Consider the following 27,996-nt stretch of genomic DNA (forward strand, 5'->3'; position numbering starts at 1 on the left):
AGTCAGGGATGGGAAAAAGAGCCAAATCAGGGACGGGGAAAAAGAGCCAAGTCAGGGACGGGGGAAAAGAGCCAAGTCAGGGACGGGGGAAAACGAGCCAAGCCAAGGATGGGAAAAAGAGCCAAATCAGGGACAGGGTAAAAGAGCCAAGTCAGGGACGGTGGAAAAAGAGCCAAGTCAGGGACGGGGGAAAAAAGAGCCAAATCAGGGACGGGGAAAAAGAGCCAAATCAGGGACGGGGAAAAAGGGCCAAATCAGGGACGGGGAAAAAGAGCCAAATCAGGGACGGGGAAAAAGAGCCAAATCAGGAACGGGGAAAAAGAGCCAAATCAGGGACGGGGAAAAAGAGCCAAGTCAGGGACGGGGAAATAGCAAATAAGAATAAGAATAATGCATACGGTCACTGGTAGCATAGTTGTTGTAGCATCAGACTCATGATCAGTAGACCCAAGTTCAAATCCTACCTTAGGCTGAACATCAAAAGGGTTGACCCCTACCCTGGGCGAGTGTGCCACAGACTCAATGGGAAGGCCAATCCACTGGCCGAGATTCATTCACTAATGAATGCGACTTTGGGGGAACCATGGTTAAGGTCCGCAGATGCTTGTGTTTGACCGAATCTGCTTGACGCCAGGATAGCGCATTAAATTGCCATTTTTTGATAGGAAGATGGCCGCACAGCCCTGTCATGTAGTCCCAAACAGGAAATGACTTCTGTGGCAAAATGCACTATGTGTCAGCACTAGCAGTTGCAAAAAAAAAAAAAAAAAGTCAGGAGAGACAACAGTGACATTCAAAGTCCAACACTCTCGCCTGGCACAAAAACTTTAAAAAAAAAAATAATGTTCATTATTTACCAGAGCATGTAAAACTCGGGAACATGGTTGGACTACTACATGTATAAGTTAAACATCAAAATTAACAGTAATTAACATACAACAAAGCAGTAATACTGATTCACAGATTTGGATGGAAAGGAAAAGCAACTAACTGACCAAATCATATTTAATGGTTTAATGCTTTGTCAATACATCTTTTCAATAAGTCACACTCCTCAAGCAACAATGCACTTCAGTGACTTCAAAAGTACAAGAAAATATACAACTATGTAGTCGTTACTTAGAATATAGTAAATCTCTCAAAAACTAGCAAATATGGATAAAATGAAAATCATCCCTTACAACGATTCACAGCATAGAAGCATTTAGACACTGGAAGTACATGTATATAGATATAATGAAGTGTGTATTTCTCATTATTGAGACACACCGAGAAGAGAAACGAATGTAATTGTTATCCTGCAATGAATGTACACTAAATATGGAATAATCTCAAATTGCCACAGTAGCTCAACAAACATAAAAAAATCTCATATAATATAATATAAATGAAAAAATCTTTCCCCATATAATATTACCGTAAAATCTGTATTAGAAGCTGCATCCCTAATAGAAGTCGCACCAATTCTTTCTGAGTAATTGAGAATCAAAAATTCACCATTTCTCATATGGGTAGATGCTCTAATAGAAGCTGAATTCCCTCTGTTGCAATATACCATTTTAATAGAAGACAACTTCTAATACAGATTTTACAGTATTTAAAAGCAAATTTCCAATAGAAGAGTACATAAACCGAAAATTGCAGATGTTCCATAGAACAATATCCGTAATTTACACAAGTGCATTATTGAAAGACGCATGATTTTTGTTTTGTTTTAGATCAACTGGAAAAGACGGGCACGATTCTGCAGTGTGAAATACAGATTCAGCAATTGAAAAAAAAAAATGAAAAAAAATAAATGTAGTTTTATTTGAGGATTTAGGACCATCCCTTGGTAAAAAACACCATGAAAAAATGGATGGATGACCACAGGTGATTACAAATTACCTTACATAATGATTTTTTAAAAAAAAGGTCTGCATTAGGTATTCTAAAAATACAATGAGGCACGAGTTATTGTAACTGTCACAAAGTAATGCACTTCCCCCTAGATTCAGGCACATTCTGATTACTATACTAATAAAAAAAGTCTCTTTCTATAACTATATATATTAAAATATCTTGTTTATTATTGTAGTGCAGACAAAAATCTAATCGTTAAAAAAAACTCATTTACCAATGCCTGAAGATAACTTTCTTGCTCAGTGTCAATATATTTTTTAATTATAATGCTGTTAATAAGAATAAAATATCATTGAAGTAAATGAGTAATTATTAATTTAACTGGTTAGCGATATGCACATGTCATTGATAGTCCTTCAGTGGATTTCAGTTTTGAATAACAGCAACCCACGCCATTGAACTATTATGTCAGAATAGTAGCACTAATTCCTAAAATAATTAATTAATTTATTTTTTAAAAAGTTTCTCATCTTTGATATTCTTAACAAATGATTACTAAGTTATGTGTAAATTCGATTAGGCACATATTTCTGCTTTTTACTGCTAAACTTCTATGGTAATTTTATCCTTGTTGTACTGTCATGGTGTTGCTATTTGAGGCTTTTTTGTCATTGTTGCCAACATAACCATCGTTGTTGCCGTCGTCGTCATAGCATTCTTCTACATGTAGCCGTAACACACCTTTGTAATGCAGCTTAATAAGCTGCACAAACTCCGATGGGAAATCGTGGTATTTTTTGTAAGTAGACCACAGCAAGTTTTCAGTATAATGCATAGGTAAGTTCGTACCTTTGTAGTTGAAGGTAAACGGCCAGAAACCGTAGAGATGAATTTCATCGCAGAGAGAAATCGCTATGCTTGTCAGAGTCATTCCTGTTGATATGCTTCGTTGAGTCAAGTTCAAATACTGCTGTATCAGTTGCGAATGTTTTGAATTAAACAACATGACTTTTGACTTGGTAGTTTCTTGAACAAGTTGAAGTATTTCAAAAGCCAGATTGCTGACTTTACTGTTCGGGATCCACAGAAGATAACTGCTCCCATACTTCTCCAAAGCAGTGATAAATTTAGTTATATTTAAATTTGTAAAATTCAAAACGAATTTTTCATTCTCTAATAATCGATAGGTGGTCATCAAAGACTGAGAAACAGTTGTGAAATTGACTTTACTGCCCGCATCTGCTTCAAAACCTTCAAGTGGCTGCATGTTCGATCTCAGCACAAAGTCATATTCATCTATCTCGGGGCCGCAACTGCTGTTTCTCAATATTCCACCGTTCCCGACAACAGCACAAGTTTTATATCTTTTATTGCTGGCAAAAGGTGATCTTTCCGGTAATAGTCGTCGCTTGGCGTCATCAACAACTATTGATTTGTTAAAAAATGTATCATTGTATAGCGAACCAAGAGGCGTATTTTCCTGGGAAGAGATAAACTCAGTTCCATTCAAGTATTTATCAATTTGGTACTGTAACTCCATTACTTTTGTTATGTTTGGATGCCACACTCGTAATTTTGACACTAATCGGGCCATTCTCTTTTGTAACACAAGCCTTCTGTTAGTTTTTGCAGGTTTAGCTTCTTTTTTGTTAATGTTCAAATCTGCTATCACTGGATGTTTAAATTTCATTTTCAATGACGCAGCACCTTTAAATAGACCACCAGCAAATGGTTGAACATCGCGTTTAACCGTAGCATTGGCTGGATTAGAGAACACGTACACGTTCATCAGAAAGATCATTGTAGTGCAGAAGAAGCATACTGTTACAAACCAGAACAATGGCGATCGACGAATACGAAGTATAAAGTTACGATGCGATTTCCCCATGTCGTATAAAAATACAATGCAGATAGCATCAAGAGGCAACAGTACTAGTCAGCAAAAGACGAATAGACAGCGAGTTCATCCCATTAATAAAAAGTTCAAGCATAATGCTCAGCTCATCTGAAAAAAAAAATTGAAATAATGATATACAATAATATGAATACGGTACCACTAAAACAACAAGTCATGTTAATGTCACAGTTGCAATCAGAGGGAAATGTTATTCATGCCAATGATAAAGTAATATGATCAAAAATCAAGATGGCTGCAAGTCTGTTTTATCTGATCATAAATTGAATTGTTATGGATATGTATTGCTACAGGCATAATATATGCAATCAAGTTGGATATGCAAATCACCAGATCAGGTAAATTGTTTCTGAATTGATTTGTAGTGTATGGGAAGTAACTGAGAGTGAATAATAGACTAATCTAGAATTAGCAAAAATCAGATTTATTAACTGACTTCTAAATTTGCAATCTTTAAATTGTGGGCTGGTGACAGTCTTTTTTATTCAATTAGTGTAAATGATGGAGTACTTTTTGTTGCTCTCAATTATTTAAAAAAAATTGGTTTTTTAAAGAGGCAAAAAATGTAAATTCTTATTTAACAATGGGAAAAATATTAGGACAAGTTTCTCAAAATACATCACTGTAACACATAAATGCTTCTACCTTAAGCTACATACATTTCATTAGCCGAGAATAAGGGCCAGGTACCAAACACTCCACTGGTAGTGTAAGTGTCGGCAAGCAAACACACATTCACACATTAAATCTACATAAAAATAGTGACATGAATCCGGTTCTTACATAATTTATGAAGCCTGATGACGTGAAAATATATCAAAAATTTTTTGATCAAGGCAACAAATACTAACAACTCTCGTTAATAAAAACGAGTGAAGTATATTTGCAAACAAGATGAAAAATTACCGGTAAACAAATATATGGTATATATGTATGAGAAATGGTACAATATAAAATAAAATGGCTGCATGGCACCCACACAGATTTGGATAATCAAAATCTCGGTTTGCAGACTTTACTAACAGCAATGTAATATATGGACATGGCGGCAAATATCAGCTTCCCTCAGACATAAGCCATCAAGTTTAATTGTTATTCTCTGACCACTTTTTCACTTAATTATCTATTCAAACATTAAAATAAGAACCATTATCCATCCATTACATAATAAGCTTGTCAAAGAAACGCATCAATTGTCGATAGAAACCTGGTTATTGGTAGATTTAACATGTATGTTAAATAGATTCTATAGCAGCCTATGGTTAATGAGATGTCGTTAGTTCTGATAAAAGAGTAGCAAATTAATTGTGCACAGCAAGCGAATGGCGTAATAATTCATACAGAAACCTTCTTAATTGATCAAACCTTTCAGAATTTCACAATTTAAAAATTACAGAACCAACAGAAAAACAATTTTAAAGTAAAAGAGAAACACAAGCGTAAACATATATTGTAATTCTTCTTGCAGTTTTATTGTATTCAAAAGGGGATATTTGAATGTAATTGTCAGACATGTTACATGTACATGTTATCTCCAAGTGCCACTCCGATTTTACAACTACAACGTACGACAGAGCATTTGTCACAGGATCAACAGCAATTTCGAAATTTACAAGAAAAAACAGCAACAGTGTACATTTCACTAAACATTGGGTTCACTCTATTACCATTTATAATATGTTTTTACGTTGGCAGCATTAATTGTTCATTATATTGTTTAACTTTGTTTTCTGAAATTTATCTTGATTAGCATGTTACATTATACATCTGATACTAGAAACAATAGAATTCATCTGTCTGTAAAACACTGTATGAAAGTGTTACAAATGCATTTGAATCTATTCCTTAGTTGGAAAATGTGCATCGCGTCGCGCCACGCCACGTTTGCATCACCTACAAACATGTTTCTGAGATGGAATCATGTCACTGAACACGCTTTACTGACATGCAGGTTATCAGAAGAATATCGCAAAATATGCACTCAGGCAGTTCAGGATCACACCAACCTTCATTATGTGTTGGTTGATATGATCACGGTACTGCCTTGGAACAGTATTCTCATATTAATATCACAGTATTGCGTCAAAATTAAAAATTACTGTTGTGAGGCTATACTGGAATATGCGTTGATTTTTCTGCATGGTCCCAAATTTGTATCATCAGACAAACACATTACTAGTACGTACATGTAGAGACGTAATGTTGCAACTTTATTTCAAAATGGCTTAAGTATTACGAACTGACCATAATTAACGGTTTAAAAGTTGTCACCTGGCAACTGCTCACTGATTCTTTACTGAGAAACTGTTGATAACATGTTCAAATTATGTGATTTCATTTGGCTGCCAGACAGACAGACAGTTGAATTTCATAAAAATCTAAAAATAACTGAAAAGAACATGCAAGCCATTATGTCTTGCCTTCATACAATGTACCAATCTGAAACAAAAACTTTATAGGGTGTATCTGAGAAACGAGTAAATAAAAACATGGCCAAAACTTAGTCAATTTAAATCAAACTGTAAAACAAAATTATGTGCATCATTAACCCCATCTCGAGTAATGCCAATACCAAATTTGAATGAAATTTACCTGTAAATGATTGATTTGAGGTGTGTTTTTGACTAATAACAGCCAATGCTTTTAATTTTTGCACTTTGAACACAAGTATAGACAACTCTAACTTCCCCTGTTAATTTTTGTTATTTTTATCAGCAAAATAAGTCTTTCATAGTCATTTATTTTTATCATGTGCCAGTAAATCAAAACCTTTGTTCATGGTATGGAGAATTTTCTGAGGGTATTTTGTCTCACCTTTCTCACATTCTCTTCAGTTTGGTTTGTAAAATATCACAAGAGCGTTTTTTTTCTGGAAAACTAATTTAAATCATTTTCGTTGGATAGAAACATTTGTTTCCAGATGGGACCAAATTTCTGTATGTGTATTGGTGGTTTATTGAACTATTTTAATATGATTTTCATCATTTGGCATTTCATATATGTAGATGAGTTTCAATTTATCAAATTATGTATTCCATAATTACAGTGAGATGACAACCAGACACATACTAGTAGTAGAAATCATGCATAATAATTAAAGTACACACTAACAGTAGGTCAGAGTTCAGGCTTAATGCGTTACATGATTTCTAGTTGTGTAAATGCCAGTAGAAAGCAAAGCATTGAGCAAGAATATAACGCAGCTACACATGAATTTAGAAACGTGTAAAGTAGAAATATTATGTCCAACAAAATAGGGTTTAAAAAATAAACCAGTGAGAAAAACATAGACAAACCTTTAGAGGTCTATAGACCATTGCACTTGTTTATGTTTTGCGTGTACACAGTGACAGGCTGGCAAGAACCCGTAGTTCGCATTAAATAACAGCATTGTTTGTAGATGTCAATATTAAATATATACGTGTCCCTGTTAATAAAACAACTTGTGGACAACGTTGTCACAGTAGAACGTAAGCTATTGCTGATTGGTATTAAAGTGACATTCGCATGCTGGTTGGCAAAAATGCAATGTTTTGAAAAACAATTACTGCTATGATAAGTCCCGTAGATGGCTAAAGTCTTCCACTATGGCAGATATGCAGTACATCGCAATCAGTTCTGAGCCTAGCATCCTTTCAGTAAATCACTAGAAAGTTGTGTTGATAAATGGTGTGATAAATGGTGTGATAAATTGCATAACAGTGCTATTACGTTGCTAAGATTCTGCTTTGTGAGCTGGGTGATTCATAGGTCTTGTGTCAATTCACGTCATCTTGAACTGTAACCGCACACATACACGCACGTGATGAAATACATTACACTACATGTGTCCCACCTGTATGCTATACAGGGTATGTTACACCTACTGATGCAACATGTATATGTATATGTACAGTACAGTTTGAGCATAGCATAACTATTGGCTACAATAGGTTTCACCTGGTTTGAAGCGAGTTAGCTTGCTTCCCAAAACACTATACAATATATCTAAATTTTTTGATGTGTTTATTTAGCATTATGTCTAAAAGTACATGCAACTTAAGCAAATACCCCTTACTTTAAAAATTATAGATTTTATTAAAGCCAGGCTAGAAATTACATAACATGCTGAATGTAGTCCCATTCAGGCTACACCAAGTACAGGCTAAGATTCAAACCAATGTCGTACGTTTTTATTTTAATTTGTCTTTAATTCATTCATTTTGAATACAAATTTGATTCCATTAGCCTGTCCCAGCTTGACTCTTGACTCAACTTGAATCTGGCAGATTAAAATACAAATCAGCTGAATTATGATGAAAAAAAACAAAAACAGGGAATTACAGGAGAATTACCAATCAAAGTTCAAATCGCAAAATCTCAATTACATCTTTTCACACAAATATTAAATACAGCCACTAGTTAACTGTATCAGATTAATATGAGTTCTTTATATTTATCGCCATTTAAACTTCCAATTGATTCAAAGCTCAGAGAATTTCTGTGGAAAATTACAGACATCAACATGGTACTATACAAAAGCAAGTCATTGTTAATGACATAGTCCCTGTCATGTTTTTAGTGACTTTGTCAAACAATGAAAAGCATAGTCAGATTATGTTTAAATATTGGGATAGTATTTAGTATATTAAGGCCAGACTTTTTTATTCCTTGTTTCTCAAGTTTTTATAAGGAATTTTTTTGATCAGGGCGGAAAAAATACAAAATTAATTCTTTTTTTCCATTAGATTTGTGTGATTCTCAAAAAATTGCGAGTGAGATCATTGATCGGAAAGAAGAAATGAAATAAAATGTTATTCCATGTATAACCTTGTTTCTCATCTGCGCCAGACTTCGGTACTTTGACTATGATACTCTCACGAAAATGCAGCTTGGATTTCTTATGCGACGGGCGGTAAAAAAATGAAGATAACAAATAATATTTTTTTAGCATTTTTTTTTCGCTTACAAGTTGGCGGGCGCGTGAAATTACGTTGAAATAAAATTTTATTTTTATTTCATTTTTGGCTCCTGTTCATTCGGCGGGTTCGCAAAACAAAGAATAATAAAAGTCTGACTTAACTACAAATGTGCATAACACAGGTATGAAGACCAAGACTAGGTTTGAATGAAATTGGTCATGGCATGCCTAAGAAACTGTTGACATGTCCAAATGCTGATTTTTGGGACAATTAATGGCTGTCAGTTGAAGGTATCATGACTTGTGATGTACCAGCTTTGAAAAAAAAAAAAATCAGTCCAATCAATAAAATAAAAAATGTAAAGATACGACTGACGCATGACTGAGACTGCCACCAATCCATTATTTTGTCTATTTTTTGTACAAAAGCAATGAAATGCCTTGTCAGGGGGTTTTTAATCAAGGAGGAAGTGGTTTCCATGACGAATCCTGCAGTGGTTTCTACACAAGCTTCCCTGCTTCTAAACCCATCATTTTAGATAATAACTACCGGTATTATTATAATGAGATGGTGGAAAAATTACAATTCTACCATGGTTGAATCATTATACATATTCATGTTATTAGTTGCACAATAGTTATGTAAATGACAGATGTGTTTATGGTCACAATTATATAGACATGATATAGTATAGAATAAATGCAATTATCGGTTTACAAGAGCTACCGTATGTTCCATTTCGCTAGCTTTGAATCAGCTTAGCTTGCTTAGCTAAAATGCCACAAATCTAAACTGCGCAACATAATTTGTCTAAATATGTCTCATATTAACAACATAGGTAAATACTACAAGTAAGTTGAATTTATTGATGACAAAAATACTCTAAGTATAATATTGTAATTTTTATGGAAAGGCAAAGCCACCTGATAGCCAACTTGGAAATTAAGTTATGCTCAAGCTGTACTGTGATAGGGCCAATAAAGGTTTTAGTCGGTGGTAATATTGTTATCAAAGAAGGTAATTTCAAATGGAGAAAGTGTGAAACAAAGAGACACAAACGGGTTTTATTCATTCCCACTTCACCACTGCTAGTCCAACAATGTGCACTGGGGTCCACATGCTATTTTCTCTTTAAATACATTTTACACAATGTTTTTGCTATTACTAAATAAAATAAAAATATGCCTCTTTTATTCTTGCTCCTGATTGGTTCTGCTAAATATATGTTTTGAAGGCAAATTTTCTCCATATTTACTTATGATCGAAACAGTCTTGACCTTTAAAGATGATTTACCGTCACCTCAATGGATAGAATGCAGTATTGAACTGTGCGCAAAATCAAATAAGCCAAACAACAAGACTGAAATCATCTGATTATTTGCTACAGGTGGATGCTAGTTAAGACAACATTAGGTAGATACGTGTAAGAAGCTTTTCAGTATTTTGGATTTATTACAAACTGATGTTGGAGCACGAAACAGACTGATTGATATACACTGCATGTACAAAACAAAACTACATAAGCACATGTTAGACTATGTTGATTAAATGCTTCTAAAAATAGAGTTGTGACTTGACAAAGGTACCTGGCAATATAAATATTTTCTACATATTTTTTATAGAACTACTTGTATCATGTTTACTATAATAATATTTATACGAGTAATAACATAGAAATATGATGAAGTTTTAATATTCAGGATACAAGGTTGTCATAATTGTAGAACTGCATGAATAATAAATAAATGATGTATTAATAAGTCTGGAACTACAATCTACTTGTGGCTGGCCTATATACTAATAAATGCATGGTGACTCATACTAGTGATCAGATTACCATCTCAGCTTGAGCTAATAAACATTATCCACTCTCCCGCTTGAGAGGATTATCAAATTACCGTTTTGAGAGGATTATCAACTCACCGGTTTGAGAAGATTATCAAATGATCGGTTTGAGAAGATTATCAAATGATCGGTTTGAGATGATTATCAACTCACCGGTTTGAGAAGATTATCAAATGATCGGTTTGAGATGATTATCAAATGATCGGTTTGAGATGATTATCAACTCACCGGTTTGAGAAGATTATCAACTCACCGATTTGAGAAGATTATCAACTCACCGATTTGAGATGATTATCAACTCACCGATTTGAGATGATTATCAACTCACCGATTTGAGATGATTATCAACTCACCGATTTGAGATGATTATCAACTCACCGATTTGAGATGATTATCAACTCACCGATTTGAGAGGATTATCAACTCACCGATTTGAGAGGATTATCAACTCACCGATTTGAGAGGATTATCAACTCACCGATTTGAGAGGATTATCAACTCACCGATTTGAGAGGATTATCAACTCACCGATTTGAGAGGATTATCAACTCACCGATTTGAGAGGATTATCAACTCACCGATTTGAGAGGATTATCAACTCAACTGGTTTGAGAGGATTATTAACTCACCGATTTGAGAGGATTATCAACTCACCGATTTGCGAGGATTATCAACTCACCGATTTGAGAGGATTATCAACTCACCGATTTGAGAGGATTATCAACTCACCGATTTGAGAGGATTATCAACTCACCGATTTGAGAGGATTATCAACTCACCGATTTGAGAGGATTATCAACTCACCGATTTGAGTGGATTATCAACTCACCGATTTGAGAGGATTATCAACTCACCGATTTGAGAGGATTATCAACTCACCGATTTGAGAGGATTATCAACTCACCGATTTGAGAGGATTATCAACTCACCGATTTGAGAGGATTATCAACTCACCAATTTGAGAGGATTATCAACTCACCGATTTGAGAGGATTATCAACTCACCGATTTGAGAGGATTATCAACTCACTGATTTGAGGGGATTATCAACTCACCGGTTTGAGAGGATTATCAACTCACCGGTTTGAGAGGATTATCAACTCACCAATTTGAGAGGACTATCAAATCATCGGTTAGAGAGGATTATCAACTCACCGGTTTGAGAAGATTATCAAATGATCGGTTTGAGAGGATTATCAAATGATCGGTTTGAGAGGATTATCAACTCACCGGTTTGTAAAAATATCAACTCACCGGTTTGAGAAGATTATCAACTCACCGGTTTGAGAAGATTATCAACTCACCGGTTTGAGAGGATTATCAACCCACCGGTTTGAGAGGATTATCAACTCACCGGTTTGAGAAGATTATCAACTCACCGGTTTGAGAGGATTATCAACCCACCGGTTTGAGAGGATTATCAACTCACTGGTTGAGAAGATTATCAACTCACCGGTTTGAGAGGATTATCAAATCACCGGTTTGAGAGGATTATCAAATCACCGGTTTGAGAGGATTATCAACTCACTGGTTTGAGAGGATTATCAACTCACCGGTTTGAGAAGATTATCAACTCACCAGTTTGAGAAGATTATCAAATGATCGGTTTAAGAGGATTATCAACTCACCGGTTTGAGAAGATTATCAAATGATCGGTTTGAGATGATTATCAACTCACCGGTTTGAGAAGATTATCAAATGATCGGTTTGAGATGATTATCAACTCACCGATTTGAGAAGATTATCAACTCACCGATTTGAGAGGATTATCAACTCACCGATTTGAGAGGATTATCAACTCACCGATTTGCGAGGATTATCAACTCACCGATTTGCGAGGATTATCAACTCACCGATTTGAGAGGATTATCAACTCACCGATTTGAGAGGATTATCAACTCACCGATTTGAGAAGATTATCAACTCACCGATTTGAGAGGATTATCAACTCACCGATTTGAGAGGATTATCAACTCACCGATTTGAGAGGATTATCAACTCACCGATTTGAGAGGATTATCAACTCACCGATTTGAGAGGATTATCAACTCACCGATTTGAGAGGATTATCAACTCACCGATTTGAGAGGATTATCAACTCACCGATTTGAGAGGATTATCAACTCACCGATTTGAGAGGATTATCAACTCACCGATTTGAGAGGATTATCAACTCACCGATTTGAGAGGATTATCAACTCACCGATTTGAGAGGATTATCAACTCACCGGTTTGAGAGGATTATCAACTCACCGATTTGAGAGGATTATCAACTCACCGATTTGAGAGGATTATCAACTCACCAATTTGAGAGGGTTATCAACTCACTGATTTGAGAGGATTATCAACTCACTGATTTGAGAGGATTATCAACTCACTGATTTGAGGGGATTATCAACTCACCAATTTGAGAGGATTATCAACTCACCGGTTTGAGAAGATTATCAAATGATCGGTTTGAGAGGATTATCAAATGATCGGTTTGAGAGGATTATCAACTCACCGGTTTGTAAAAATATCAACTCACCGGTTTGAGAAGATTATCAACTCACCGGTTTGAGAAGATTATCAACTCACCGGTTTGAGAGGATTATCAACTCACCGGTTTGAGAGGATTATCAACCCACCGGTTTGAGAGGATTATCAACTCACCGGTTTGAGAAGATTATCAACTCACCGGTTTGAGAAGATTATCAACTCACCGGTTTGAGAAGATTATCAACTCACCGGTTTGAGAGGATTATCAACCCACCGGTTGAGAAGATTATCAACTCACCGGTTTGAGAGGATTATCAAATCACCGGTTTGAGAGGATTATCAAATCACCGGTTTGAGAGGATTATCAAATCACCGGTTTGAGAGGATTATCAACTCACTGGTTTGAGAGGATTATCAACTCACCGGTTTGAGAAGATTATCAACTCACCTGTTTGAGAAGATTATCAAATGATCGGTTTAAGAGGATTATCAACTCACCGGTTTGAGAGGATTATTAACTTGCCGTTTTGAGAGGATTATTAACTTGCCGTTTTGAGAGGATTATCAACTCACCGGTTTGTGAGGATTATCAACTCACGGTTTGCGAGGATTATCAACTCACGGTTTGTGAGGATTATCAACTCACGGTTTGTGAGGATTATCAACTCACCGGTTTCAGAGGATTATCAACTCACCATTTGAGAGGATTATCAACTCACTGGCTTGAGAGGATTATCAACTCACCGGTTTCAGAGGATTATCAACTCACCGGTTTGTGAGGATTATCAACTCACGGTTTGCGAGGATTATCAACTCACGGTTTGTGAGGATTATCAACTCACGGTTTGTGAGGATTATCAACTCACCGGTTTCAGAGGATTATCAACTCACCATTTGAGAGGATTATCAACTCACTGGCTTGAGAGGATTATCAACTCACCGGTTTCAGAGGATTATCAACTCACCGGTTTGAGAGGATTATCAACTCACCGGTTTGAGAGGATTATCAACTCACCGGTTTGAGAGGATTATCAACTCACCGGTTTGAGAGGATTATCAACTCACCGGTTTGAGAGGATAATCAACTCACCGGTTTGAGAGGATTATCAACTCACCGGTTTGAGAGGATTATAAAATCACCAATTTGAGAGGATTATCAAATCATCGGTTTGAGAGGATTATCAACTCACCGGTTTGAGAAGATTATCAAATGATCGGTTTGAGAGGATTATCAAATGATCGGTTTGAGAGGATTATCAACTCACCGGTTTGTAAAAATATCAACTCACCGGTTTGAGAAGATTATCAACTCACCGGTTTGAGAAGATTATCAACTCACCGGTTTGAGAAGATTATCAACTCACCGGTTTGAGAAGATTATCAACTCACCGGTTTGAGAAGATTATCAACTCACCGGTTTGAGAGGATTATCAACCCACCGGTTTGAGAGGATTATCAACTCACCGGTTTGAGAGGATTATCAACTCACCGGTTTGAGAGGATTATCAACCCACCGGTTTGAGAGGATTATCAACTCACCGGTTTGAGAGGATTATCAACTCACCGGTTTGAGAAGATTATCAACTCATCGGTTTGAGGGGATTATCAAATCACCGGTTTGAGAGGATTATCAAATCACCGGTTTGAGAGGATTATCAACTCACTGGTTTGAGAGGATTATCAACTCACCGGTTTGAGAGGATTATCAACTCACCGGTTTGAGAAGATTATCAACTCACCTGTTTGAGAAGATTATCAAATGATCGGTTTAAGAGGATTATCAACTCACCGGTTTGAGAGGATTATTAACTTGCCGTTTTGAGAGGATTATTAACTTGCCGTTTTGAGAGGATTATCAACTCACCGGTTTGTGAGGATTATCAACTCACGGTTTGTGAGGATTATCAACTCACGGTTTGTGATGATTATCAACTCACGGTTTGTGAGGATTATCAACTCACCGGTTTGTGAGGATTATCAACTCACCGGTTTGTGAGGATTATCAACTCACCGGTTTGTGAGGATTATCAACTCACGGTTTGTGAGGATTATCAACTCACGGTTTGTGAGGATTATCAACTCACCGGTTTCAGAGGATTATCAACTCACCGGTTTGTGAGGATTATCAACTCACCGGTTTGTGAGGATTATCAACTCACCGGTTTGTGAGGATTATCAACTCACCGGTTTGTGAGGATTATCAACTCACTGGTTCGTGAGAATTATCAACTCACTGGTTTGAGAGGATATCAACTCACCATTTGAGAGGATTATCAACTCACTGGCTTGAGAGGATTATCAACTCACCGGTTTGAGAGGATTATCAACTCACCGGTTTGAGAGGATAATCAACTCACCGGTTTGAGAGGATAATCAACTCACCGGTTTGAGAGGATTATCAACTCACCGGTTTGAGAGGATTATAAAATCACCGGTTCGAAAGAATTATCTACTCACTGGTTTAAGAAGATATCAACTCACTGGTTTGAAAGGATTATCAACTCACCGGTTTGAGAGGATTATTAACTCACCGGTTTGAGAGAATTATCCGCCAAGTTGTAAGATTATCTGTAAATTTAGTTAACACTAATAAACATAAACACAAATTATTTTATTCTCATCTTTCAGAACTACTGATATCATTTAATTTAATTCAAAGGCGTCTCTAAAGCACATGTATTACACTATAATCAAATGATAATAGTAAAACAGACATGAGAAATTCAGCTTTCTAAAGAAGTTGTTGTTTGAATGTGTACATTCTTAGAACCATTGAGCTCCTCACATATATCTAGCAGGCAACTGAAATCTATTTGAATAGACAGCAAGATATTCAAAAGAAAAGAAAAACAACAGACTGTGTGATGAAACCATCCAGTCGTAAATCAATATCTTTCTATTTATGTACATGCACACAAGTGACTATTGTCAACAGCCATTTCTAAGGATCTACAAAAATATATCCCTCAGTTATAGATTGTTATGCAAATCAGATGATACCATCATTCTTTTTCTGATAGGACCACAAACACTTATTTATTTAGGTACACAGTTGGTGAAAATGATTCTTTGTGCGTTTTAGTCACAGGTACTTCGTTTGTTGAAAACATGCCTGTGAATACATGCATGAAAGGTTGTAATTCAGATCAACAAAACATCTTCTGAAAGGGCACAAATTTTTACATTCTATCATAAGTAGCACATTTCACCAGTACGTAAAATTGAAAATAGGTTGGGCGAAGGTTTTGAATGTGGTGCGCAATGACAAGAAACGAAAATATTTTCATTTTACCTTAGAAGTGCATCTCCAATAGAGATGTACATAAAAAAAATATATTTTGTGTATGCTGTATTATTAAAATCTGGCTTAGTTTTACCATGAACACACCACTGTTATTTACGCATACACTAACACAGCAATACAGTAACTTGATAAATTTGTTGTCAATAAAAAAAAGTGAGAAAATAAATATGACAGACCCATTCCCAGAGTTTATGTAAACAGAAAATGAAAAAATTCAGGTCAGAAATTTTTACTTATGAATTTAAGAATTCTTAAAATTGAAGTAGTTATTTCTTCAATTCTGGCATAGTTACTGCTGCTGTTTTTCCTTGTGTTGTTTGTAGGAAATCAATATGCCGGTACTGTAAAAAGAGTTTAAAATTCATTGCTACAAGTTCACAGGATTTCACAGGATTTCACAGAAGTCACCCCACCCCCCTTGATGTGTAGGAAACCCCAGAGTAATTTTAGTTTAGTTTTAGTTTTTAAATTTTAACACACGATGTAGACACACCCTATTATAGTAAAACATATTGCATATAACATTTGCGCATAACAAAGATTGTGATAAAGGAAAGAGTGGTATAAACAAAGATATGTGATTACCTGAAATCGATACCAGGAAGGAGGGGGGGGGAGAAAAGTTATATAACATTTTATTATTTAATAATTTATTAAAATACATAAGTTTGTCCAACTCCCTGTGGTAAAAGATAGGAAAAATGGTACATTCACTGGATTTTATTTTCACTGGATCATTCCTTCAGCGAAAATATTGAAAATTAATTCCAAGCAAAAATAAAGTATTGATCAGCCAGGAATGAGAGGTAAAATAATCATGAAATATTGTTGTTAGGCCATTGTATGAAAACTCAATATATCGCTTGCTTTTACAGGTTGTTTGAAGGCCACACAATAAATTATTCAAAAAATTTGAAACCACTACCACATGTCTTCAAAACCAATAAAATGCAATTATTGATAAATTCAAATTGCTGGCATCAACTGTATGTTAAATTTTCAAGTAATGTGAAGTAGTCAAGCCATATGATAAGAATAAACTTATACAAATGGTAATTTGAGTTGTTTTTCTTGTTGAAATACAACAATATTTTAAATTCAGTATGCAATGGACTAGTACTAGCGGGGATTTTTTTAAACAAGGGAACAGGGGTGTAGCTCCCTCATGCCATGGCCATGCGCCCCCTTACCCTGGGGAGCGGATAATCTGGCAACCATTCTGATTAACCAGGGATCACATGTGGCCACAGTCTTCAATTGTGACCTGTCTGATAGTAATTTTGGCCCCAAGGAAGCCATAGATTGTTCCATTTTAACTTAAGAGTTATCAAGAGTTACCTTGGTAGGAAAACCCTATCTCGCCCTTCTAGGTGGCACCGCTCAATTGTAATGTTTCGTTGTGCGTTTTTTTTTTCTAGAAAAACCCCTCGCCCTGACTAGCACAACATTAACACAGTTGAATCTGAACAAGCTAAATATTGCTAGGAATATGAAAAACAGCAAAAAGATAAGAAATATATTACCCGGTATTCAAGTTGCTCACTTCTGAAATTAGGCAGCAAGCCCAAATTTCATTACATTCTCCACAGAATTTAGTTCATCTAATCCACTATTTCTCTTTTAATGAGTTATTTTATCATGTTCTTTTAGTTTCTTATATTTAAAAACGTCCTGTAGCTATATGACGCCTATAATTGTCTGCCTCGTATATTGCTGTATTTATGTGTAGCCTAAGACAGTTGGAAATAGCTGTGATGTGATGTGATGAAGATTAATTTAAATGTATCAAATGATTACCAACCAGCTGGTTTTGTATCACTTGAAATATACTTATTATAGGTACACAAAGTAAGTCACAAAAACATATAAATGCCACTCGAGATATGTTCTTCAGGACATTTATTTTCATCAATTAGATGCTTTCAGGAAATTATATCCATCTCACTTATTTGGTATGGGTCACTACTGTTTGGCAAACCCCAATGGAGACGTTGGCATGCTCACCCACGGATTGGCTAACTCATTGGATTTTGGTGTATTTACCTAGGGTATGGGTCACACCTATCACGGTTTGGCCACACCATTGACAACTTTGCCACACTCATCAAAGGGTCACTCCCATGGTTTGGCCACCACGCAAGATCCTGTGGCACGCTCTTATCACCAACGTATAAAGGTACGCAGTGTTTTTATCTTGGTTTTTCATTTTGGCAAGTTCAAAGTTCAAGCTTTTTGGGCAGATTGAATGTATAATTTTGAAGATTAGTACAATAGACCGGATGAAGTTTCCAGGATAGAGAGGGAGGCTTTAGGGTATTCATTAAGGGGGGGGGGTGCAGTTTCATCAACACTTAATTGGTAGAAAACTACAACAGATTTTGAATATGAAAGTTATATATTATAACCCACATTCAAAAACAGGATCTTCAAATAGTTTGGTTTAAAGTTGCACTCTGAGATCCTTCATAAAGGTTTATTGGAAAAAATCATCAATTATTTGATGGTTCCCAAAAACTGTGGTAATTACCTGGATATGTATGTACCTACATGTTTGACTTTCCCACTGTTTGTTCTGATTCCATTTGCCAAAGTTTTTGAATAGTATTCTGATGAGTGTCGATTCACAAAGATTGTGCCTTGAAATACTGCAGTCAATTGTACTTCAGTACAAAGGTGAATTTGCACATATTTATATTGGCGTAACAGTCGCAATACCACAACACAACCATTAGAATGTTCTCACAAAGCTGGATTATTACTGAAAATCAACCAAAGCAGTTTGGCACAGATCAACATCAGACTTATCCAACGAGCAATATGAATCAATTGCTCAATATAACAGACGTTAATAATTGAAAGTGCTCACAATATCCACATTTCAGTCAGGTTCATTTTCAATATGAGTTTCAGACTTGTGGAAATGGAGTGGAATGCTAGTCAGCACTACAGAGGGTATGGTGAAAATGCTTTATTATAACGAATGAATGGAAACACTATTCCCTATATGCTTTCATTTCGACACACAATTGTCAATTGATTTCAATGGCGTTACTGGTTCAGTCACACACAAAATATAACATTGAATAAACTGGTGACACAAAAACAAAACAAAAAAACGAATAAAACATCAAATCGACGAATACATTTCAGGGATCGGGACCTTAAGTTGACCCTATTATACGAAAAGTCACGCTGAATCAGTGAATGTCCTAGTTTTGATGTATTACAAGTCGTGTGTAACTGTGTTTTTTTTTTGTGGGTGATTCGCCACCTCCCCTTCAACACATGGAATACATAAATATGATATATTCAGCAAGTGCAAATATGTGTATGAATCTGTGTCAGTGGTGCCCTCACGCTAGGATGTTTACAGCTGACGAACGCCATAGAAAATGGCGAATTCGTCAAACATCTTCAACACACTGGGTGATTTAAACAAGAAATGAATACCTTCATAGTAGTTTTGTCCCCAAATGCAGCTAACAATATTGTACTTCTACTCGTGTGGCGTATTTAAAGTGAATCCGACGTGAAACGCTAGGAATTACTGGCCTCCGATCCTCACACACATGGAAAGCTGGCCGAAAAGCAGACGTATACAATCTTTCAGACGAGTTGACCCCGGAAGATTCCATTATAAGAGGGGTGAACAGTAGCGCATCGCACGTACTATGTTGACTAAATATTAATTCGCATTATTGATTTAAATTTGTAATGCAACACAATTAAAATGTTTACTTAAACGCATGCAATCTTGGTTTGTCATTGGCTGTAACTTCAACAGTCCCTCGATGTGCATTCTTTGTTTTAATATGAGTATTTCCCTATCCACCATGTTTCCACCATCGTATTGTTAGTAACGGAGCGGAGCCTCGTTACGTATGGGGGGGGGGGGGTAATTGTCGTCGGGATTATGGGTGCGAGTTCCTCTAGCCCACCCCTAGTTTTTCAAGTGTAGACCTCTTATGATTGAGCGGTATATCGCTAATGATATGAAGAGGTCAGGTCGGAATTTTCGGTCGGTTTTGTTCTGAACAAGGCGAGGAGCACTTTGGAGAAAACACTAAATTCAGTGGTATTGATTACATAACATATTGCTTGGCGTGTGATGTCAAGGCAGATCAGTAATCTCATTTTAATTCTCTTCATTTACTCTAGCTACTATAAATTATTAATAACATATTATAATATAACATGGCCTGCTCATAAAAATAAAAAAAAGAAGAAGACATACTAAAAGATAAAAAAAAAAGATATGTGAAGCATGTATGTACCCTTCGATGTCATTTGTTTTGTTTAATCGTATACGTTGAGTTCTGTATTCGGGGTAATTCGGTTTCTGGTAAATTTAAAAATGTTGTTTGACCGTTTTAATTTCTTTCGTTTCATTTCCTGGGATTCGTTCCGCATTTTTTACGAGTACTGATGTGTCCTGTGGACACCATGGGTACGGCTGTTTTCTTTTCTCTAATTGTCGGTGAGTGACTCTATTTCCTATAAAATGGAACAGTAATTATACCATTGACGTGCTAAACTTGTATCCGCCTGTGAATACTACTATGTTTTAACTGTTTTTTTTTATTATTCGTACTTGCCATTAGCCCGGATCGGCTAGGCCATTGTTCCGTCGATTCACCTTATCGTATACTGCTGATATCTCTCAGCTCTACACTGGATCGGCGATAACCAACACAACGAAGAGCCACGTTTCCAGGCAAATTGTTTATGTATTGAAGGAGGGTAATATCGCGGCGGTATTGGTGTGGTGTAATGCAGTGTAGTTCAGTGAAATGCAGTGTAGTGCAGTCTAGTGTAGTGTAGTGTAGTGTAGTGCAGTGTAGTGCAGTCTAGTATAGTCTAGTTTAGTTCAGTGTAGTCTAGTGTAATGTACTGCAGATAACAATTGATAATTGCAGATAAAAATTTTAAACACTACGATAAAGACTTTCTATATTCAGCATTGTGAAATTCTTTCGTTGGGGGGGGGGTCTGAAAACGACAACTGATTATGACAAGAACAAATCGATATATAAAAAGAAATAATACATTCTCTATAGTTTAGCATTTTCTTTGTCTTAAATTCTGACTGAAAGACGATGAATAAATTTACAAACTATGTGATGTGTTCAGCAACTCGTGCATTATAAATAACTTTGATAAGTATAATTTTACTTAGTAAAATACGGCATTTTTCTGCATAAAAACGAAAGAATTTTAAAATGTTTACGACGGAAAATCTTTATCTCAGTATTTTACCACATCACTTGTAGTTTAGTGTTGTGTTTTTTTTTTGTTTTTTTTTTTCTTCCAATATAATAAATTGTCATAAGCGAATGTGTGTTGCACTACATACCGATTCCCATAACCATGTCTACGAGGAATGCATTGCGTTCGTTTCTTTGTAACCGCCACTTACAGTTTGTGTCATGAATACTGTTGTTTAATATAAACCGAAGATTTATTCAATGGGCGTATAAATCTATCGTATCAATCAATCGATCCAATGCATACTAGGCAATCCAGCCTCAAAACTGTTTCATGAGCATTTGATTTATATACCCCCCCCATCACCACCAGCACCCCGGACTGAGCCCTCCAAAGTGTGATCATATCAATGCTTAGTTAGCCACTAAATATATACCCATATTTATACAAAATTACTATTTATATAACCCATAGAATACCCTGAGGCCTGAGGTTATGCTAAATACAAAGTTCGATGTCCTATATATATCAATACAACGGGTGGGTTATAACATGATATAACAAAATTGTCAGCTTCTGTTTCACAGTGAGGGAAAACCAAATTAATTTTGATTTGTAGTATTGTTAATTTTCGTTGAACAGTTAACATTATTAACATGCTCAAACTTCATTATATATATTATTATTATTTCCTAATATGTTAACAAAAACACAAGAGTAAGTGAAGGGTAGAGGTCAACAGCATGTACAGACTAATTGATAAATTAACTAATTGAAATTAGTGTAAATAACACATTGACCCAGCGTTTTTGATTGGTTTTCATAACAAGTGTATTCGATCTGTTAATAATAAAGTAATTATAAAGTAATTAGAATAATCAACAATTGACAAATGTAATTGAAGTTTACTGTTTTACTGCCAATATTTTGCTTGATTCAATATGCATTCAAATTTGTCGCGGTTTCAGGACACTTGTCGGTTAATGTGGACATGGTATGAGACTGGAACAATTTCTTCAGATTAAAAATGTCATGTTCAATATTCACCGATATTTGACTCAGCTTGCAATAGCTAGACGTTGATACATGTAATCGACATGTATATGTCTTGTACAAGGAACCGGCCATTATAAATTGTGGGAGGGCAATATGGTAGAAATACTGTGTAAGGGATCGACCTTTAGAAACTATGGTAGGGGGGTCGAATATGGTGGAAATACTGTGTAAGGTATCGACCGTTATTAACTCTGGGAGATATACGGTAGAAATACTGTGTAAGGGAATGACCAATGTAAACCGTGGGTGGGATAAATGGTAGAAATACTGCGTAAGGGTCGACCATTAGAAGCTCTGGTTTCGTTCATTATTTTATGAACGTTCCTAGCACAATAGTTATAACCACCCTAGTTATATGGGTCTGTTAAGGACGTTTCACACGTTGAGTTGATTCATTGCCTCACTGATTATATGGACCTTTTAAACCATAATGTAATCTCGTCGCCCATATGACTCAGGCAACGTCTCCTGAACATCAGTCAGTCATGGCATCTAGTCGCCAGTTCGAGCCAGACACTTTAAAATGAAACGTTTAATCTTCTCATCTTCACTTATTTTATAGTCATTTTTGAACACGAATTCAGGTCATTGTTCGAATACCGAATCGTTGACAATAAGTAATAGAACGAATTCAATTGAATGAGCAAATAAACTAGGTTACTGGAGTTTTTCACAGGGAGGTTAATGGTCACCAAGACTCGGCACAGAAATACAACATGATACGTTCGAAACAACACACATAGAAATCCTAGAAGACGAAACTAGTGTGTTGGACCATGACTTGTATAGTCTGTAACTTTTTTAACACGATGAAATTGTGTTGTAACGGTCAATGTTAAAGCGCGGTGGTCGTCGCGCAGCGCGTGATCGAATTTCATGTAAATAAACAATGTATTTTACACGCGTTGTATATTTCTCTGTGAGTCCCATATCGAACAGGACGCGGCACGACGACCAGCGCCCTTTAACGTTCCAAATCCAAACACTTCCACTTGTCCGACGCAAACCGTGACGTCCGGGATGCTTTTCTCGCAGAATGGCTTGGTTACTATAATTCTACCAACACTAAACAAAACCCGTTGCCAGGGTGTCGATACAATTGCGAACTTGTTAAGCCTGAATATACACCATGGATGAGTCATGTCCCTCCTTCATACACCTCAATTCTCCATAACAGTGTCTGCTGAAATAATTCAAAACCATTTCATTTATAAAAATGTTTTACTGTAAAATGACTAATTTTCACTGGGTTAAAATTTCACTGATTTAGCATTTCAGGCATATTCAGTGGGTTTTAAATTCACGGTTTTATTATTTAGATAATGTGTTCTATGCTCAATTTTACATATTCACTGGGTTTTAATTTAGCGCATTTTTTAGTCAGCGAAATAAGCCAAATTAAAACCCAGTGAATAATTAACCATTTTACAGTACTTTTAAATTTATTCGAAAATTACTCGAATGTAGGAAACTTTATTTTGGCCGAATGATCACTGACTATCAGTGAGGCTTTTTCACAAAAAGGGACCGGTGTTTCACAACTCTGGGGACAATATCCTAAGGTGCAGGGTTTCCCATGGCAACGGTATTCGTCTTTGTGTGGCACGTACGTTCATGGATTGACCCATTGGAATTGACCCCGAAGTAATTTAGTTGACCCTTGATCCAGGAATTATTCATGCAATCATCACCTGCTCCATTGTTAAACACGATCAAGCTAAATTATAGAACCCCTTGCGATTGTAATAACGTTCCTGTTTGTGATGGCTGATTATAAACTTGGGCATGATTAAGTCTTAATGCAGGTGGTTTCACTTCCGAATTCTATTTAAGTGAACATATATAGATATGTACAACCAGGCGATATACGCGCAGTGGTAAGACGTCATCGGTTGGTCACAGCTAGGTATGTGTTATAAAATCCAAATTACAGAAAACTATGTGGTGAGCATTTTGATGAGTTAGTAGGTATTGAATGCGAGCATAAATATTGGTGTAAACTGCAATTAATGACGATGTCGTCATCAACATTTGTTCATTGCGAATAACAATCACAGTACTAATTGTAATGTTGCTTTCTTATATGGAATCACTACGTGATAGTCTTACAGTAATTTAGTCATTGGCGTTTAATTTATTCATATACCCGAAAATTAGTTTGGGTTCTGTATTTTGTTTTGTTTTTATATTAAAATCAAGGACTGTCAATGACAAAAATATCAAATTAGATGTATAATCTAACTTCAATGTATATTCTAACTTCAATTTAAAACAGACTTTACGAAGTTCAAAATATGACCGTCTTTTACTGAGAAGCAATCTGCTTTTGATAACTTTATCTTTTTTTTTCCAGAACTGGAACCAAATTGGTTCACGAGACGTAAATATCAAGAAAGATCATTGTCCAGGCAAATTCGTACATACGTTATGAATGTCGCATTTTCAAGGATAAAAGTAATCAATGTCAGCATTATTTCGATTTCTAAAATGAATCCACCACCTATATAGTGTGTCATTGATTCGGAGAATAATCCCCCCCCCGGTACCGCAGATATGTGATAGATGTATCAGTTGTACACATATGGCGTACAATGAACCACATGCCGACTCTTGGACTGTTCTAAATAAATGTGTTGCTAATTATAGACAATGTTTTACTAAACGTTTTAATATTATACCCAGTGTTTGCTCAGTAAATATGAGCCTTCACGCTGTAGATCGATGTCAACACAGTACAACCAGGTTTAGCAACGAATCACTAAAATTGTATAACGCTACGTATAAGCTTACTTCCCCCAGAGGAATTTCTGAACGGACACGAGGTGTAAGCGGGCGATGAATGTAACAATGACGTGAATAATAGTTAATTATAATTGATTATTTTACCTTTCTCTCGTCTCACCGTTACTATACAAACGAACAAGTGTCCACGGTTCAAAAATACATTAGAAAAACATAGCCTCAATTAGTGTATTTATGTATTCTACAATTATTATACGTTATTATAGTGGGGGATATTGATACGATTGTTGGACTCTGGTATTACAGTATCACGAATACCTTCTCCGCCTAGCAATGCTTATCATGAATGTATTCTGTTTGAAGTTATTAATAAGTAGTGTAGTTGCGACAACTTTTGGGCGTTTGGTAATCAGGTGTAGCGTAGTCGTATCTTTTTCAGGGGTGACTGGGTATTCAGGTATAACGGGGTTATAACTTCCCGGAGTGACTGGGAATTCAGGTATAGTGGGGTTATAACTTCCTGGGGTGACTGGGTATTCAGGTATAGCGGGGTTATAACTTCCCGGGGTGACTGGGGATTCAGGTATAGCGGGGTTATAACTTCCCGGAGTGACTGGGTATTCAGGTATAGTGGGGGTTATAACTTCCTGGGGTGACTGGGTAATTAGGTATAGTGGGGTCATAATTTCCTGGGGTGACTGGGTATTCAGGTATAGCGGGGTTATAACTTCCCGGGGTGACTGGGTATTCGGGTATAGCGGGGTTATAACGTTCCCTGGGTGACTGGGTATTCAGATATAGCGGCGTTATAACTTCCCGGGGTGACTGGGGATTCAGGTATAGCGGGGTTATAACTTCCCGGAGTGACTGGGTATTCAGGTATAGTGGGGTTATAACTTCCTGGGGCGACTGGGTAATTAGGTATAGTGGGGTCATAACTTCCTGGGGTGACTGGGTATTCAGGTATAGTGGGGTTATAACTTCCCGGGGTGATTGGGTATTCAGGTATAGTGGGGTTATAACTTCCCGGGGTGACTGGGTATTTAGGTATAGTCGGGTCATATCTTCCTGGGGTGACTGGGTATTCAGGTATAGCGGGGTTATAACTTTCCCTGGGTGACTGGGTATTCGGGTGTAGCGTGGTCGTAAGCTTTCTCTGATGTAACTGGGTATTCGGGTGTAGCGTGGTCGTAACTTTCCCATGGGTTACTCGGTATTCAGGTTTAGCGGGGTTATAACTTTCCCGGGGTTACTTGGAATTCGGGTGAAGCGCGGGGGTGATAAGACGATGGGATGAAACGATGGGGGTGTTCAGGTGCTATCGCTAACGCCGTTAAGTGTATTTTATTGAGAATTCGCATGTGGTGCGTTATGAACTGTGGGAATTGTACAGTTGACTCGATTGTACAGCCGTAGATACAAGTTGACTCGAACATATATACAAAGCCGCATTTAATACGTCGTATGACATGTCAGCAAACAAGAGTGCTTTCGGTTTGGTCTCACTGTCAGGTGTTATCATAGTTGAGTGACAAATCAGGCATAATCTTGTAAGTAGCTTCACATTGACTGTAGCCAGGTTAGACAATGGATTATACGGATTCCGAAGACAACAGGTGGTGCATATTAGACCCACAGGTGAGGTTTAAACACGCTATGCACCATACTGCGGGCAAACAAAAACGCGGCATGGGGGATAAATTAATCATGCAATGCAATATTTGACGTGGACAGCATTCCTTACGACATTGCTGAGTTGTAATAGATTAAATTACGTTTAACCACGACATGCAGACTAAAACGTTAGTTCAAAAATATCTATATGGATGAAGGGACACTTGCTGGGCATTGACAATAAAGTTTAAGTTTGTGTTGCCATTTTACTTGTTCCTATAGAGATAATAATTATCATGTATTGAAAAGTTTTTTTTTCATTTTAATTCTAATATCGTTTTACAAAGAATCCAATTTCTGGGGTAAACAACAGTGTAACAACTTGACGTCACGGTGACAGCGTCACATATATACAGACTAAATGGAAAGTGGAAGGGTAAGTCTAGGCTTCGAATACTAGGAAAATTTGACTCGTTTCTTCGTGGTATGTTATCTATACTACAAACTAGTTGCTGTGTATTGACTGCGCTGTTTTTCCCTCACATCCAGTGTGTGAATGTGTGTGTGGGTGAGTTAGTATATTTACGAACATTTACGGCAGAGTCAATGAACCATGCCTACTTGAAATGCAAATGTTGTCAAGATCGACGATCTAAACTGTATCGACGATTCTAAAAGATACTTGAATCCATTATCCCATTGTGACAGTAAAGTACATTCCGGGTTAGGAAATATTAGAAAGGGATCTCACCTTGCCTTCAGAGGTAGTGTCCACTGTGCCTTCAGCTAACCGCGTTCTATCCTACTAGCTACTAGTATTCCGTCTTCAGGCTGTATTTGTTGACAATGCCCCTCGGTAGGTCCTATTATAGATAGGGGTGTCAGGCATATAACCGATCATACATCGATCAACCTTGTATTTAATTTGTGAAGTGACTTCAGACGGGCCACATAGGTGTAATAATGTGCGCTTAGTTGACCTACCCAGTGATTTCACTTCGCGGAAGTTGAGGACAACACAGCACAGACGCGAATGGTTACTACGCAGGCGATGCCAAAGTTGCCATTTATACAACCATTAGACGTTACCGAAAG

The 27,996-nt window shown here is 36.6% G+C and overlaps 1 protein-coding gene across 2 annotated transcripts; it reads right to left on the bottom strand.

The window, feature by feature from the left end:
• Positions 1-987: 987 nt before the first annotated feature.
• On the bottom strand, positions 988-27,754 carry LOC100376449 (alpha-2,8-sialyltransferase 8F). Of its 2 annotated transcripts, none has more exons than XM_002741666.2 (2): positions 27,653-27,754; positions 988-3,847 (listed from the first exon to the last, which is right to left on the bottom strand). In XM_002741666.2, the coding sequence occupies exon 2, from the start codon at positions 3,728-3,730 to the stop codon at positions 2,465-2,467; it is 1,266 nt and encodes a 421-aa protein (XP_002741712.1). In that variant the 5' UTR covers positions 3,731-3,847; positions 27,653-27,754; the 3' UTR covers positions 988-2,464. The 2 variants fall into 2 exon arrangements, with proteins under 2 accessions (XP_002741712.1, XP_077862055.1); XM_078005929.2 differs by lacking the exon at positions 27,653-27,754 and adding an exon at positions 19,735-20,310.
• Between the last annotated feature and the right edge of the window lie 242 nt (positions 27,755-27,996).

This window comes from Saccoglossus kowalevskii, chromosome 1 (genome assembly GCF_978046115.1).
Source record: "Saccoglossus kowalevskii chromosome 1, keSacKowa6.1, whole genome shotgun sequence".
In the NCBI taxonomy this organism is placed as follows: Eukaryota; Metazoa; Hemichordata; class Enteropneusta; family Harrimaniidae; genus Saccoglossus; species Saccoglossus kowalevskii.